Source organism: Culex quinquefasciatus, chromosome 2 (genome assembly GCF_015732765.1).
Source record: "Culex quinquefasciatus strain JHB chromosome 2, VPISU_Cqui_1.0_pri_paternal, whole genome shotgun sequence".
Taxonomy (NCBI): domain Eukaryota; kingdom Metazoa; phylum Arthropoda; class Insecta; order Diptera; family Culicidae; genus Culex; species Culex quinquefasciatus.
The window spans coordinates 143,775,422-143,789,531 of record NC_051862.1 but is presented as its reverse complement, the minus strand read 5'-3'; the positions used below and the strand labels follow the sequence as shown (position 1 = coordinate 143,789,531).

Below are 14,110 nucleotides of genomic sequence, written 5' to 3'. Positions count from 1 at the left end.
TACCAAAAGTTTGTTTTGATAGTATGAGTGAGCGCCGTGTAAAAAGTGACAATTCGTAGACTTTTTAGTTTGGGGTACAAACTAAAAAAGTGTCAAACAAAAAAGTGACCAACCACTGGAGATTGAGTGTACTTTTTTTTGGCTGATTTTAGCGTGACGTACTTTATGGATGAAGCCTTAGGTAGGGGTTTTAAAGGAATACAAAACAATAATTAGAGTTAATTTTCATTTCAACCTACTTGCAAAGAACAATCCATCGCAAATATGCTGACATGAAAATTTACTCGAGATATATTCTCGATAGATGTTGGGTGATAAGAAACCAACGAATTGTCCCGGTTAAGTGTTGCTTTTTGTGTACAACTTTCAAGCAATAAGCAGCGTTCAACTTCCAAGCTTGGCAACACATGTTTCCCAGTTATTCCACAACTGACCGGCACCCAAACTCACTTGGTATCACTCGTAGAGCTGATGAGCCCGTTGAGCTTATTGACTCTGACATTTTGTATTCGCCGTGTAGATTACAGTCATCGTTTCAGCTTAGTTTACCGTTTTTGGTAAGTAATGATGGTGATTTTTAAGAAATTTTCGATATATTGTTAAATCAGTGTATATTGGGATTACTAGTTTGAACTTATCGCCAAAGATCGATTTGCTTCAATGCACTTGCAGTACAACAGTCATCAAGAGACAGTGAAAGTTCAAAGTCCATGTTTACGTCCCATGTCTCGTATCTCTCTGTTTGTCTGCGGGCTCAAGTCAATACCTGTATAAGTGTGCGCATTTCATAACCGGCTTTCTACAGTTTTCAGTCTTGAGTCGTTTAGTTCACCATCATGCTACGTTCCGTGCTCCGTGCGTCGACGACCCGCCTCGGTGTGACCGGATCGCGGTTCTGCAGTAGTGCTGCGGATAAGTTGGTCATCACCGAGGTGGACGACAAGACCGGATATGCGACGGTCACGCTGAACCGTCCACCGGTCAACAGTCTCAACCTGGAGCTGTTGACGGCCATTTCGGAGACGCTGGATGACCTGCAGAACAACAAGTCGCGAGGGATGATACTGACATCGGTACATGTTATGGAATTATATATGTTTTGATGTAGAATTAACTAATTTCTTTTGTAGTCTTCTAAAAGTGTGTTCAGCGCAGGATTAGACATTATGGAGATGTACAAACCAAAAGTCGATCGCATGAAGGAGTTTTGGTCTACTCTGCAGGATGTCTGGTTCAAGCTGTACGGATCACCGTTCCCAACGGTGGCTGCGATCAACGTAAGTGAACATGACCTTATCAACCCTATCAACCATATCACACCTCGTTATCTCCCCCACCCAATAGGGTCATTCCCCTGCAGGAGGTTGTCTGCTGTCACTGTGCTGCGAGTACCGGGTCATGTGCCAGAACTACACGATCGGGCTGAACGAGACTCGGCTGGGAATTGTGGCACCGACGTGGTTTATGGCATCGATGCGTAACGCCATGTCCCGCCGGGACGCCGAAATGGCGCTGACGCTGGGAACGCTCTTCACCACGGATGAAGCCCTTGAGGTAAGAAGCCCTTTTGTGGATTTGCATCACTGAGCTGTGACGAATGGTTTGATATATTTTTTGATCGTGTAGGTTGGCCTGGTTGATGAGGTAGCTACGAGCAAGGAGGACGCGATCGCTAAAGCTACGGCCTTTTTGGACAAATTCAAAAAGATTTCACCCCAAGCTAGATCGATGACCAAACAGGCTCTTCGTAGCAAGGATATTATGGAACTGGAAGATAACAGAACTCAGGTGAGTTGAGATGGTTGAGATTCCTGTTGGATTAACATTGACGTATCTTTCTTATAGGATATCGATTTGTTCGTGTATGCAGTCACACAACCCAAGGTCCAGAAGGGACTGGAAATGTACCTCGAAGCATTGAAGGCAAAGTCTGCAAAATAATCTAGTGATAAAAAGTCTGATGCATTTCATGTTTTGTTTAGTTTTCCATAAATACAGGCAGTTTGTGTCAAATTTTCTATAAACTTGTGTTTTGAAAAAAATCAAAAACTGGAAGAAATCAACACATACAATTGATTTGATAATACTTAAACATGTTTGTACTTTTATTTCGACGCAATTGGGCTATCAAGTGGGTAACTATTTCCATTTAGTAATGGCTGTTGTGGCTGATCTGGCTGATGTGGCTGGTGGCATGATGTCCATGTCCGTGACCGCTGGTGTAGGCAACCGGGGCAACATGGGAGATGGTAGCATGGGCCACTGGGGCAACATGGTGCTGGGAAGTGTAAGCAACAGCTGGGGCAGCATGGGAGTACGAGTGATGGGCGACTGGGGCAGCATGGACATGGACGGGCTGAGCAATGACCTTGTGCACTGGCTGAGCGATCTTCACGTGGGTTGGCTCACGACGGACGACGGCGTTGAATCCGGAGTGATGATCGGCGTGGTAATCGACGATACGCTGGTGACCATCGGAATCGATCAGACTGTACTGACCATGGACCTCATCTCCATGGCGGGTCTCGTGCTGGCTCTTGATGTCTCCGGTGTGCTCATCGTGGACGGCGTACGAGAACTCGTAGTTGGCCGGAGCGTGGTGCTCGACTTCCTTCACGGACTGGAGCAGCGTGGATGGCAGCCACGTGGTGAACCGGAGCGGAATGGTGCTGCTGGAAAGTTTGGTGGGACGAAGCGTGTCCAATGTGTCCATGCTGAGCAATCAGTCCAGCGCTGGCGGCAGCGACCAGGGCGGCGAACAAAACAAACTGGAATTGCGATATACGGATATTAGAGAAATCTGTCACCGCGCTCCTGTGGCGCGGAAGCAAAACCAATGGTGGCGCGGTGACAGATTTGTCTGAAAACGCCATACTTGTTAAAATTTCTTGATAATCACATAGAAATGTCATTATTTATACCTTGAATGCCATTCTTGCTTTAATGGATATGTTCTACTGGAGGTGACGCTTGTGAATGATCAACCAGAACAAAGAAATTCGTTTTTATACCGAAAGCTGGAAATCGTTCCCACTACAGGATCGACCTTGGAGGGTGTGTCACTTTCTCCTTTAAACTGGAAATTCACAGGATAGCAGAACGGGACCGATCGGCGTCACTGATTCAGTTGAACATTCTGTGACAAAACAATTATACCGACCTCGAAATCCTTTCACTATTCGATACAGAACAGGCAAGCCTCCAACTAAACGAACCAAGACCATTTTAATCAATTGGTTTTTGGAATTACAAAATCTTATTTTTTGGTGTAATGTTAAGCGTCTTATAGGCTCTAATGCACTTAGATAAATTATTAGGAAAGTGTTGCACTAAGTATCTGGAATCACATGCAACATGTTCTGTGAATGTTTGATCAATTGCAAAATACTTTAGCTTCTTTATAAAAATTCTCAATTACATCAACTTGAATAATCTTTATGAGCGTATCTAGAATGGTTCATTTAAGTCGACACCAACAATTAATATAGGTGTTAGATTAATGGTCAATAAATCCAGCTTTCTTTTCAAAAAAGTGATTCCACTTGTATTCACGCGCAAGTGATTGTGTACCGTACTTTTTGGGCAAAGTAAAACAGGTTTCACCGCTTCATCAAACTCCCGCGAAGGAAGTGGAATTCCTTCAGGGTTACAACTGAACCTGCAACTTTTGCTACATTTTACCGCACTGGAACTAGTTTAAGGTCGCTCAGTTGCAACACTGCGATGCAGCAACAGTCCAGTAGCGGTCGGTGACCGGCGCTACGTCATGAATGAACCAGTACGACGTAGGATGCGGAGGAGGACATCGATCCCATTTTCGGGAAAGTGTCGTTCGAGATGGGAGGGCTTGTTTGGTACTGCACAGAAGTAAATTTCAAGGGCAGTTTTTGGGTGCTTTTTCTCTAGATGATATGGTATAAAACCAGGGGGTGTGAACTTTGGAGAATATTCTCAGTTTGCTAGTCAAACCGTTCACTACTGATAACTTATCGCAATGGCTTTCAAAGTAAGTTCATTTAATGGATTTGTCTAAAAAAAAATACAAAATATTTCTTCACAGTTTGTTCTTTTTGCCGCCCTGGTCGCTGCCACCAGCGCCGGACTGATTCCTCAGCATGGACACATTGGACACGCTTCGTCCCACCAGAGCTTCCAGCTGCACACTCCAACTCATCACCATGCCGCTCCGGTGCACCACGTGGCCGCTGTCCATGCTGCTCCGGTTCACCACGTGGCTGCCATCCACGCTGCTCCAGTCCATCACACGATCGTGAAGGAAGTCGAGCACCACGCTCCGGCCAACTACGAGTTCTCGTACGCCGTCCACGATGAGCACACCGGAGACATCAAGAGCCAGCACGAGACCCGCCACGGAGATGAGGTCCATGGCCAGTACAGTCTGATCGATTCTGATGGTCACCAGCGTATCGTTGATTACCACGCCGATCATCACTCCGGATTCAACGCCGTCGTCCGTCGTGAGCCAACCCATGTGAAGATCGCTCAGCCAGTGCACAAGGTCATTGCCCAGCCCGTCCATGTCCATGCTGCCCCAGTCGCCCATCACTCGTACTCCCATGCTGCCCCAGCTGTCGCTTACACTTCCCAGCACCATGCTGCCCCACTTGCTCATCACTCGTACTCCCACGCTGCCCCAGCTGCGGCCTACACTTCCCAGCACCATGTTGCCCCAGTGGCCCATGCTACCATCTCCCATGTTGCGCCGGTTGCCTACACCAGCGGACACGGACATGGACATCATGCCACCAGCCATATCAGCCACAACAGCCATTACTAAATGGAAATAGTTACCCACTTGATAGCCCAATTGCGTCGAAATAAAAGTACAAACATGTTTAAGTAATATCATACAAATTTAGGCGATATTTACTTTCCTGAAGTATCACAATATTGTTCCTTAGAGTCAATGATAAGAAAACGGGAGAAGTTTAACTTTTTGCAGAAATTATGTTTGCAATATTTTTGGCATTTCATGTAAGAAAACGCATTTAAAGCACATTGCAATTATTGACATTTTGTGAAGCTTCGTTATGTGCTTTTTATGTGATTTTACGTTTGGGTTGGTTTCAAAATGCCCCCAACCCCAAATAAAATACTAGGAAATCGTCAAGCAAAGTGATAAAGCAACTTGTAGCGGTTTGCTTTGAATCATTGAATGATGTAACGGTCAGAGATCACTTGGCTGTCAAGATGTTAATTATTAGGTGACGAGCTCCAATGATCTTACTGCAATCTTGGTATTGTTTAAATTACAAACAACGTGTTCCTTAATGATTGACATGAACGAATGAATAGATATCTTTAACTTCTTTACCTCTCCTCATTAAAACTACAACGCATTTACTGATTTATTGCAAATAATGAAATAAAACAAATAAATTGACAGCCTTCCTTTAATAGCTATCGCGAGCAGCTCATATTTGTATTCCTGATAAGTCAGTTCACATCTTGGTTCGCTGGAAGATACAACTCTGTACTGTGCTCACCCGTGATGTTTTGTGACATCTTCGTTTATTATTTTTAACTTGAACAGACAATACTCAGTCTAATCCTCGTAAGTAACAAGCAGCCCATCGCAATAGAATGATCATCACTGTTGTATTGTTGAGAAAGTTAAAATAAATAACGTGCTATAGACACTAGTGAATGTTATCAGTAACCATAAAATGTTGCATGACAATGTTGTAGATTTGTTTTTGCCGCAAAGACAAAACGTAGCGTGTCGCAACTGACTTTGTGCAGCAAAACATGGTTTCGATAATTCTTGAGTTTTTTTTAAAAGGTCCAATAAACCAAATTTTCAGTTTTTGCTTTTTGGGTGTTTTTTGATACCCCTGACTCAAGGCGGTTTCAAAAACACCCAAAAAGCAAAAAACTGGAAATTTGGTTTATTGGACCTTTTCAAAAAAAAAAAAAAAAAACTCCAGTGATGAAAACGAAAATCGAGCTCGAGCTGTCACTGTCCCTGCGAAATATGTTAGCTGTCATCGAGCGGTAGCCCTCAAAAAAACTAGTGACCACAGAATACTCTGTGGTGTGGCAGCTAGTAATGATTATTTGAGGATAGAGGCTTTTCTCAGCAGTCTTATTCATATTCGCCGAATTTTCAACACTGAACACTTTACAACCTGGTTTTAGACTAAAACGTCAAAAATTACTCACTCATTGCTGAACGAATCATTGCCAACTGGAGCGCGCAACCGTTCAATTGCTGTCAAATGCGACTTTGGTGTTGTGTTATCAACAAAATTGCATAGCGCAATCAGCCTCTCTGAGCAATTCGCTGCACTATCCGATTCGAGTGAGAGGGAGAGCGAAAAAGAGAGTATTCGGTAGAGATTGGTGTGGAAGTGACAAATGGTAGGAAACGGTCAGAGCTGTTTTTCGTCGCGTTCGATTTGTCGATCGCGAGTGAATGAGTCTTCTAGGCAGGCTTTCCACACGTACAGATATTTTTGGCACAGACCAAACACTCAATCAAGTATAACTTTAAGGAAAATCATTTTTATCAAAAACTAAACAAGTAAAAAGATGCAAAAAATGTTTATCTTTTTAGTGCAGTTTACAAAAACTACTCAAGTGTATTTTAACTGTAAAAATAATTAGTTTGAGTGTTTGGTCTGTGCCAAAAATATCTGTACATGTGGCAACGCTGCTTCTAGGAGCAAACAGAACCCTTGCTTCAAAACATTGTTTTCGGTCTTGATTCAGCAAAGTTACAAATTTTCAAAAGATAGATTGTTTCAGTTAAATATTAACAATTTTCTCCTCAGAAATGCTTCGTCCTACGCCCAGTTCGACTCTATTGGGCCGTGCGCTGAGGCGATCTTTCAGCAGTGCTGCCAATAATGGACCCGTTGTAACCGAAATGGACCCCAAGACGGGATACGCCACAGTTACCCTGAACCGAGCCCCTGTCAACGCTATGAATCTGGAACTGATGAGGGCGATCCAGCGTACCATTGATGATTTGGAACGTGACAAGGCACGAGGCATGATATTGACATCGAAGGTAATTTCAAATTTGTTTTGAGTAGCTCGCACATGTTTTGAAATATTTGCTTTTTAGTTTTCAAACAAGGTGTTTTGCGCCGGGCTAGAACTCACGGAAATGGTCAACCCCAACCCAGAACAGTTTAGGGTCTTTTGGACCAGTTTGCAGGACACGTGGATGAAACTGTATGGAACATCATTTCCGACGGTTGCAGTTATTAACGTACAAGCGCTTTCTAAGGTTGAGCAGAAAACAAAATTTCAACAAGTTTTTGCTTTTAGGGGCATGCACCCGCCGGTGGATGTATGATATCTTTAGCTTGCGAGTATCGTGTGATGCAGCCCAACTTCAGCATTGGGCTTAATGAAACTGTCTTGGGTCTCCCGGTTCCGAGGTGGTTGCAAACTACAATGTCGAAAGTTATTGGAGAACGCATGTCGGAGATTGCTTGTACTACTGGCAAACTGTATAGCGCGGAACAAGCATTGAAAGTGAGTTTAGTTTCAATGTTGCTAGAAGACACTAAAATTTTATCCCTTGCAGATGGGAATGATTGACGAGCTGGTGACGAACCAGGACGAAGGAGTTTTGAAGGCGGTAGCTTTTCTGGACTCTTTCAAGGATATGATTCCTGTCGTAAGAGATAAAACGAAACTCGAACTTAGAAAGTTGAACATAGAGGATTTCCAAAACTATAGACAAGCAGAACTTGACTTTGTGACGAATCATGTAACGTCATCAGAGTTTCAGAATGTGCTAGTAGGATATCTGCAGTCGTTGAAAATTAGAAAATCAAAATGATTTGTTATCTATTTAACAAATATTTGAAGTGATTGGAAAATATATGTTTGGTCTTAAAATAATGCTTTAATCATACTTCGAAAACCGGTATATCTTGCAAGTTTGCCCTCCATATCGTTAACATCAATAGTGGTGAGAGGAAGCTCGTTGAACTGGATTTGCACAGAACAGCTTGCGGAGCAATGACACCGAGCGACTTCGTTCTGCTATCCTGTTTTTGGGAGAAAGTGACACACCCTTCAAGGTCGTTTCCCTGGTGGGAACAATTTTCAGCTTTCGGTATAAAAACGAATTTCTTTGTTCTGGTTGATCATTCACAAGCGTTACCTCCAGTAGAACATATCCAACATTCACAGCAAGAATGGCATTCAAGGTATGAATTTAAACATTTCCATAAGATTTTCAAGAAATTTTATCAAGAATCGCAATTTTAGTTCGTTCTCTTCGCCGCCCTGGTCGCTGCCGCCAGCGCCGGACTGATCCCTCAGCATGGACACATTGGACACGCTTCGTCGCACCAGAGCTTCCAGCAGCACCATTCCGCTCCGGTGCACCACGTGGCCGCTGTCCATGCTGCTCCGGTTCACCACTTGGCTGCTATCCACGCTGCTCCAGTCCATCACACGATCGTGAAGGAAGTCGAGCACCACGCTCCGGCCAACTACGAGTTCTCGTACGCCGTCCATGATGAGCACACCGGAGACATCAAGAGCCAGCACGAGACCCGCCACGGAGATGAGGTCCATGGCCAGTACAGTCTGATCGATTCTGATGGTCACCAGCGTATCGTCGATTACCACGCCGATCATCACTCCGGATTCAACGCCGTCGTCCGTCGTGAGCCAACCCACGTGAAGATCGCTCAGCCAGTGCACAAGGTCATTGCCCAGCCCGTCCATGTCCATGCTGCCCCAGTCGCCCATCACTCGTTCTCCCATGCTGCCCCAGCTGTCGCGTACACTTCCCAGCACCATACAGCCCCAGTGGCCCATGCTACCATCTCCCAGGTTGCCCCGGTTGCCTACACCAGCGGACACGGACATGGACATCATGCCACCAGCCACATCAGCCAGATCAGCCACAACAGCCACTATTAATTGGAAAACTGTGATATCATGAGTTTTAGACGGATCCTTGTAGTACAAACACGCAAAATAGTTTAATTGATCATGACTTGTAAATAAATATAAAAATATCGCAAAATACACCAATCAATTATTATCAACCGTAAATTGAACTCTCGCCGTAACTGATTTCCTCTCGCCCTGCGTCGGAATAACCTCTTCAAACAGAGCATAAAAGTACTGCCGATGCTGATCGAGGAAGTACGTAATCTCCAGCACCTTGGCGCGATTTCTCTTGATCTCGGAGCTAAAAGAGAAGTAGGTAACAACAGTTTAAGGTCACGCGAGTGACATTAAATTGCACCGCCCAACTCACTTCTGCAGTCCGTCACACAGCTCGCGCACCCAGGTTCGGCTTCGGTTGATTAGCTTGTCCTCGCGAGCGTCAATCAACTGCATGTGACTGTCACGCATTCCGGCGGCCAGATTGCCAATCACGTCCTTGTCTTCCAGGGCCTGTTGAAGAACGTAGCAGAGTGATTTGAATCAACTGGTAAGAAGTGTTTTTGGATGGTGCGTGTTTGTACCTCCTGTAATGCACGTGGGATTTCGTGCGCGTGACCGGAAGCGGCCTTGAACGTGACGAACTGCTGAACGACCCCGATCAGTGCCTCGCTGAAGCTGGTTTCAGCCTCGCGCAGCAGAACAAACTGAGCCTGGGCTTGCTCGATAAACTCGTTGGTCATCTCTTTGATCGTGTTCTCAAAGTTTGAATTGCCCTCCTCGGTGCGCTCAAACAGCTGCATTTCGATGTTCATGAGCGTGTGCCACGAGTCCTCAAAGACCGAGTTGAACTCGTCCTTGGCCAGCTCAAGTTCATCGAGCAACGGCTGAAGCGCGTGATGTGCCGACAGCGACTCCACATGCTTCAGGGCGTCCCGGTCCATGCTGATCACGATCTGTTTAACCCGCGGGCACAAACGGTTGTACACCTCCACAAAGTGGTTGATGATGCTGCGGCGACAGTCATAAATAATGACACCATGTGTGTCCGTTAGAGATCTACAAAACAAACACAAATTTAACGCAAAACCTACTCTTGACCGAGTTTTTGGGCTTTCTTGCGTTCCGAATCGATGCAGCTGTTGTACAGTTTGAGCTCCTCTTGGCGCCGCTCGTACTGCTCCAGGCCTATCTTGTAGATTTTCTGCGTGAATCCGTATGCCTCTGCTTGGTACCTGAAAACCATCAATCAAATGTTGACCCCCAACATAGCCGAACATCATCGCATTAATTACTCATTCTTCAGCTCCAACGCGTCATTGCCGATGGCCAGCAACGCTTCACCGTCAGGATCACCGGTGAAAAGAGAACTAAACAACTGATGCCCGTTCAAGTGCTCAACGAAACTCTTGGACAAGTACACCTCATCGGCCTTTTCCTTGGCACTTCTCTCCCTCTCAACAATCTCGTACTTTTCTAGCTCCAAAATGTCCTGAATTTCTCGACTAAAATTAAATGATTAATCAAATTCGCAACCCTAACGAAAAAAATCAACCAACTCACGAAAACATCTCCTTTCCAGCAGTTCGTTCTTCCGGTTTGATCAGCACGTACTGATAGTACTTAAGCTGGGGCAACAGACAAGCAACGTACAGCCTCAACGGTTTACTCCCGTCCGTCGCAATTGGATTTTCCGCCAGATTCAACGAGCGCAGGTCCTTCAGAAAACGCAACCGCTCGATACCGTCAAGGGTGGCGATGTTGTTCTTACCGGCACTTAGAATCACCAGATTCTCCAAATGGTCCAGGTTCTGCAGCTTAGCGATACGATTGCCAAAAATGGACAGCGTCCGCAGCCGAACTAGCTTGTCCAGATTTTCAATTTTCTCAATGAAGTTGAACGAAAGGTTCAGCTCCTTCAGCTTGGCCAACCGGTGCAGGTTTTCTATTTTGTCAATCTTGTTGAAGGCCAACGAGAGAACTTCCAGATTTTTCAGCACCCACAGATGATCGATCTTGAGGATGTCTGCATTGAAATAAAATTCAATATCAAAAAAGTCAAAACCCCCGCAAACTCACTCTGGAACTCCAACCGGATGACGGTGATGGCCTCTAGCTGGACCTGATCCATCCGGGCCAGCCGGCCCGCTTCACCCTTGTGGCCCTGCTCGATTATGGCTTTGGTGAGCATGTCATTGTTGATCACACCCGGTTCCTGTTCCTTGTGGATCGAGTTTTCGGCGGCTAGTTTTTTGGACATTTTTTTACGAGGAGATCTATGATATTTCTACAGCAAATGTGTTTCTCACACAGTTTTTCGAACGTTATGAAGGACAATGAGGACGCTTGCTTGCTAACAGGTAAATAAATAAGGGGGAACCGGTGAGTGTTACTATTGGTAACGTGGTGCCTCCTTGAAAATAAGAGAGTAAGAACATGTTTGAGTTGAGCCAGCTGATTTAATAAGAATCAAAATTATTTTAAAAAAATATAAAAATATAACAATGATTGTTTAAATCCCGTCACGTCTTAGGCGTCCCGTTATCCATTAAGTATGTCACGCTTTAGGGGGGAGGGATTTACGGTAGTTGAGCTCGTACCTGTGTCAAACGCGTTCTGACCTGAAATCCCTTTGGCCAATTGTCATCAATTTTCAGGCTGTGTCAAGATAGCACGACAAGATTGAAACTTCTTTCATATGAAAAGTGACAAAAATGCACGGAGTTTTTTCGGTTTTTATTGAATATCTCTGGATTAAAAACGAATTTTGGAAATCTGTGATGGTCAAAAGGCGAGGCATTGTGAGCTGCACAAAATGGCGTTCTTACCTCAATGACAAAAGGGGGAGGAGGGGTAAATTATGACTGATTTCAGCGTGACGTATTCTATGAATGAAGCCTTGTTTTTTTCATTCCAAATTCAATGAATAAATTACTCATTTCTTTGATATTACTTAAACAGGTTTGTACTTTTATTTCGACGCAATTGGGCTATCAAGTGGGTAACTATTTCCATTTAGTAATGGCTGTTGTGGCTGATCTGGCTGATGTGGCTGGTGGCATGATGTCCATGTCCGTGTCCGCTGGTGTAGGCAACCGGTGCAACATGGGAGATGGTAGCATGGGCCACTGGGGCAACATGATGCTGGGAAGTGTAGGCCACGGCTGGGGCAGCGTGGGAGTACGAGTGATGAGCAAGTGGGGCAGCATGGTGCTGGGAAGTGTAAGCAACAGCTGGGGCAGCATGGGAGTACGAGTGATGGGCAACTGGGGCAGCGTGGTGCTGGGAAGTGTAAGCAACAGCTGGGGCAGCATGGGAGTACGAGTGATGGGCGACTGGGGCAGCATGGACATGGACGGGCTGGGCAATGACCTTGTGCACTGGCTGAGCGATCTTCACGTTGGTTGGCTCACGACGGACGACGGCGTTGAATCCGGAGTGATGATCGGCGTGGTAATCAACGATACGCTGGTGACCGTCGGAATCGATCAGACTGTACTGACCATGGACCTCATCTCCATGGCGGGTCTCGTGCTGGCTCTTGATGTCTCCGGTGTGCTCATCGTGGACGGCGTACGAGAACTCGTAGTTGGCCGGAGCGTGGTGTTCGACTTCCTTCACGATGGTGTGATGAACTGGAGCAGCGTGGACGGCAGCCACGTGGTGAACCGGAGCGGCATGGACAGCGGCCACGTGGTGCACCGGAGCGGCATGGTGATGAGTTGGAGTGTGCAGCTGGAAGCTCTGGTGGGACGAAGCGTGTCCGACGTGTCCATGCTGAGGGATCAGACCGGCGCTGACGGCAGCGACCAGGGCGGCGAAAAGAACGAACTGTGAAGAAATATTTTGTAAGAATTTTTAAATTGAAATCTATAAAATTAACTTACTTTGAAAGCCATTGTTTTGTTGATAAACCTTAAGCTCTGTTGAGTGAAGCAAGCGACTGTACTGAGTTCGAACGAATCGTTACACTTTTATACAATATAGTTTCAGCATAAAAAAAAGTCCTTACTGGGGGTGTGTCCCTATCACCAACGAGCCTGGCCAAAATCGATCACCTTCAAATTTTTGAACCACCTTGTCAAGGTAGGCAGGCAAGATTGTTCAGTTCACTTGCGCATGTAATTTTGAGTGCTTTCTATTCCTGTTTTTTCGTATTCGGTTAATCAAGTGGGACGATGATCATGTGTATTAATATTTTTTTCGGTGGGTGTACTGAGCCCAAATCCGAAATATGAGCATGATTGGACGTAACAGGAGCTAGCGCTCCGCTCTTCAATTTTAAATGGGATTTAACCCATAAAAACACATTTTTTCAAAAAATGTCTATTTTTGAGGCACTTTGGCCACCAATGCGTCTACCATAAACATCTCTGGCGTGTAGGCCATATCATTGCGCATGTTTTGGTATATATTACATTGAAGTTTGGAGCATCCTAGAGCTCGTTACAGACCTTCAAAGTTTGGCCCTTTTTCGAAAAAATGGCCCCAGCAAATTCAAATGGCGTCTCGGGCGTCGCAAGGTGCGACGCATATCTTTTTTGCTGGTGCCGATTTTCGAAAAAATGCCAAACTTTGAAGGTCAGTAAAAAGTTATTTTTGTTACACTCTACTGTTAACACAATGACACTTAAAACCGACATTTAAAATGCTCTTTGTTTCTTGAAAGTTTTTTTAAATTTCTTCATGATACATTGGAATAAAAATGGTCCAAATTGGTTGAAGATAAAAAACAGTTTTTGAGCAACATGAGATAATTCTAAAGCTTCAAGATTTTTTTCACTAAATTTAAAATGTAAATCAATTACTGGCCTCCCCAGCTACCTCTTAACACTTCTTTAAAACGTTGCTCCAGAGTTGAGCTGATTCAGGTGCTATTATGTAGAAAAAGATTGCTTATGACTTTTGAAAATGAATCCATTTTTTTAAATAACGCATTAGTTGATGAGTATTTCGCCATAGCTAGTCAAAAATCATCCACGTAGTGAATTCACAGAACGCTGAAGTTACCGAAGCAAATTTAATATTGAAACTTGCAGAGAAATTTAGTTTGAAATTATACCGTCAGTGGGGTGACATTGGGTTTGGGGGTGAGATTGGGTAAAAGTGATTTTGTACGGATTTTACCATTTCTCAGGTTATTCTCAATGAAACTAAATTCTGTTAAAAGGGTTGTGTAGGTGACATCTTAAGATGACTTCGCTGAAAAAATCTCGTTTCTAGATCA

The 14,110-nt window shown here is 44.7% G+C and overlaps 6 protein-coding genes and 1 pseudogene across 8 annotated transcripts; 4 read left to right on the top strand and 3 right to left on the bottom strand.

The window, feature by feature from the left end:
* Positions 1 to 415: 415 nt before the first annotated feature.
* On the top strand, positions 416 to 2,024 carry LOC6046738 (enoyl-CoA delta isomerase 1, mitochondrial). The gene is made up of 6 exons (XM_001863862.2): positions 416 to 557; positions 806 to 1,073; positions 1,131 to 1,277; positions 1,345 to 1,554; positions 1,627 to 1,788; positions 1,846 to 2,024. The coding sequence occupies exons 2-6, from the start codon at positions 837 to 839 to the stop codon at positions 1,939 to 1,941; spliced, it is 852 nt and encodes a 283-aa protein (XP_001863897.2). The 5' UTR covers positions 416 to 557; positions 806 to 836; the 3' UTR covers positions 1,942 to 2,024.
* A 54-nt stretch (positions 2,025 to 2,078) lies between these two features.
* LOC6046737 lies at positions 2,079 to 2,972 on the bottom strand (annotated as a pseudogene). Its single transcript, XR_005276964.1, has 2 exons — positions 2,922 to 2,972; positions 2,079 to 2,768 (listed from the first exon to the last, which is right to left on the bottom strand). The product of XR_005276964.1 is annotated as a cuticle protein 8 (transcript).
* A 953-nt stretch (positions 2,973 to 3,925) lies between these two features.
* LOC6046736 (cuticle protein 8) lies at positions 3,926 to 4,875 on the top strand. Its single transcript, XM_001863860.2, has 2 exons — positions 3,926 to 4,006; positions 4,061 to 4,875. The coding sequence occupies exons 1-2, from the start codon at positions 3,995 to 3,997 to the stop codon at positions 4,796 to 4,798; spliced, it is 750 nt and encodes a 249-aa protein (XP_001863895.2). The 5' UTR covers positions 3,926 to 3,994; the 3' UTR covers positions 4,799 to 4,875.
* On the top strand, positions 3,963 to 9,048 carry LOC119766538 (cuticle protein 8-like). 2 transcript variants are annotated; one of them, XM_038251213.1, is made up of 2 exons: positions 3,963 to 4,006; positions 8,251 to 9,048. In XM_038251213.1, exons 1-2 carry the CDS (start codon positions 3,995 to 3,997, stop codon positions 8,911 to 8,913), a joined length of 675 nt encoding a protein of 224 aa, XP_038107141.1. In that variant the 5' UTR covers positions 3,963 to 3,994; the 3' UTR covers positions 8,914 to 9,048. The 2 variants fall into 2 exon arrangements, with proteins under 2 accessions (XP_038107141.1, XP_038107140.1); XM_038251212.1 differs by lacking the exon at positions 3,963 to 4,006 and adding an exon at positions 8,083 to 8,189.
* LOC6046735 (enoyl-CoA delta isomerase 1, mitochondrial) lies at positions 5,438 to 7,875 on the top strand. Its single transcript, XM_001863859.2, has 5 exons — positions 5,438 to 5,575; positions 6,795 to 7,033; positions 7,091 to 7,237; positions 7,297 to 7,506; positions 7,559 to 7,875. The coding sequence occupies exons 2-5, from the start codon at positions 6,797 to 6,799 to the stop codon at positions 7,814 to 7,816; spliced, it is 852 nt and encodes a 283-aa protein (XP_001863894.2). The 5' UTR covers positions 5,438 to 5,575; positions 6,795 to 6,796; the 3' UTR covers positions 7,817 to 7,875.
* LOC6046734 (dynein regulatory complex subunit 3) lies at positions 8,613 to 11,226 on the bottom strand. The gene is made up of 7 exons (XM_001863858.2): positions 10,963 to 11,226; positions 10,447 to 10,909; positions 10,179 to 10,388; positions 9,978 to 10,118; positions 9,468 to 9,894; positions 9,257 to 9,396; positions 8,613 to 9,187 (listed from the first exon to the last, which is right to left on the bottom strand). The coding sequence occupies exons 1-7, from the start codon at positions 11,141 to 11,143 to the stop codon at positions 9,028 to 9,030; spliced, it is 1,722 nt and encodes a 573-aa protein (XP_001863893.2). The 5' UTR covers positions 11,144 to 11,226; the 3' UTR covers positions 8,613 to 9,027.
* A 599-nt stretch (positions 11,227 to 11,825) lies between these two features.
* LOC6046733 (cuticle protein 8) lies at positions 11,826 to 12,829 on the bottom strand. The gene is made up of 2 exons (XM_001863857.2): positions 12,771 to 12,829; positions 11,826 to 12,714 (listed from the first exon to the last, which is right to left on the bottom strand). The coding sequence occupies exons 1-2, from the start codon at positions 12,780 to 12,782 to the stop codon at positions 11,899 to 11,901; spliced, it is 828 nt and encodes a 275-aa protein (XP_001863892.2). The 5' UTR covers positions 12,783 to 12,829; the 3' UTR covers positions 11,826 to 11,898.
* Positions 12,830 to 14,110: the final 1,281 nt, after the last annotated feature.

What these genes read in the sequence shown, in the direction of transcription:
- LOC6046738 (XM_001863862.2), top strand. Translation starts at nt 837, where the DNA reads ATGCTACGTTCCGTGCTCCGTGCGTCGACGACCCGCCTCGGTGTGACC. An exon ending in CCACGGATGAAGCCCTTGAG is followed by an intron (nt 1,555 to 1,626) that starts GTAAGAAGCCCT and finishes TTGATCGTGTAG; the next exon opens with GTTGGCCTGGTTGATGAGGT. An exon ending in TGGAAGATAACAGAACTCAG is followed by an intron (nt 1,789 to 1,845) that starts GTGAGTTGAGAT and finishes TCTTTCTTATAG; the next exon opens with GATATCGATTTGTTCGTGTA.
- LOC6046735 (XM_001863859.2), top strand. Translation starts at nt 6,797, where the DNA reads ATGCTTCGTCCTACGCCCAGTTCGACTCTATTGGGCCGTGCGCTGAGG. An exon ending in CGACGGTTGCAGTTATTAAC is followed by an intron (nt 7,238 to 7,296) that starts GTACAAGCGCTT and finishes TTTTGCTTTTAG; the next exon opens with GGGCATGCACCCGCCGGTGG. An exon ending in GCGCGGAACAAGCATTGAAA is followed by an intron (nt 7,507 to 7,558) that starts GTGAGTTTAGTT and finishes TATCCCTTGCAG; the next exon opens with ATGGGAATGATTGACGAGCT.
- LOC6046734 (XM_001863858.2), bottom strand. Translation starts at nt 11,143, where the DNA reads ATGTCCAAAAAACTAGCCGCCGAAAACTCGATCCACAAGGAACAGGAA. An exon ending in GCTGGAAAGGAGATGTTTTC is followed by an intron (nt 10,389 to 10,446) that starts GTGAGTTGGTTG and finishes ATTTAATTTTAG; the next exon opens with TCGAGAAATTCAGGACATTT. An exon ending in GCCCAAAAACTCGGTCAAGA is followed by an intron (nt 9,895 to 9,977) that starts GTAGGTTTTGCG and finishes CTGTCGCCGCAG; the next exon opens with CATCATCAACCACTTTGTGG.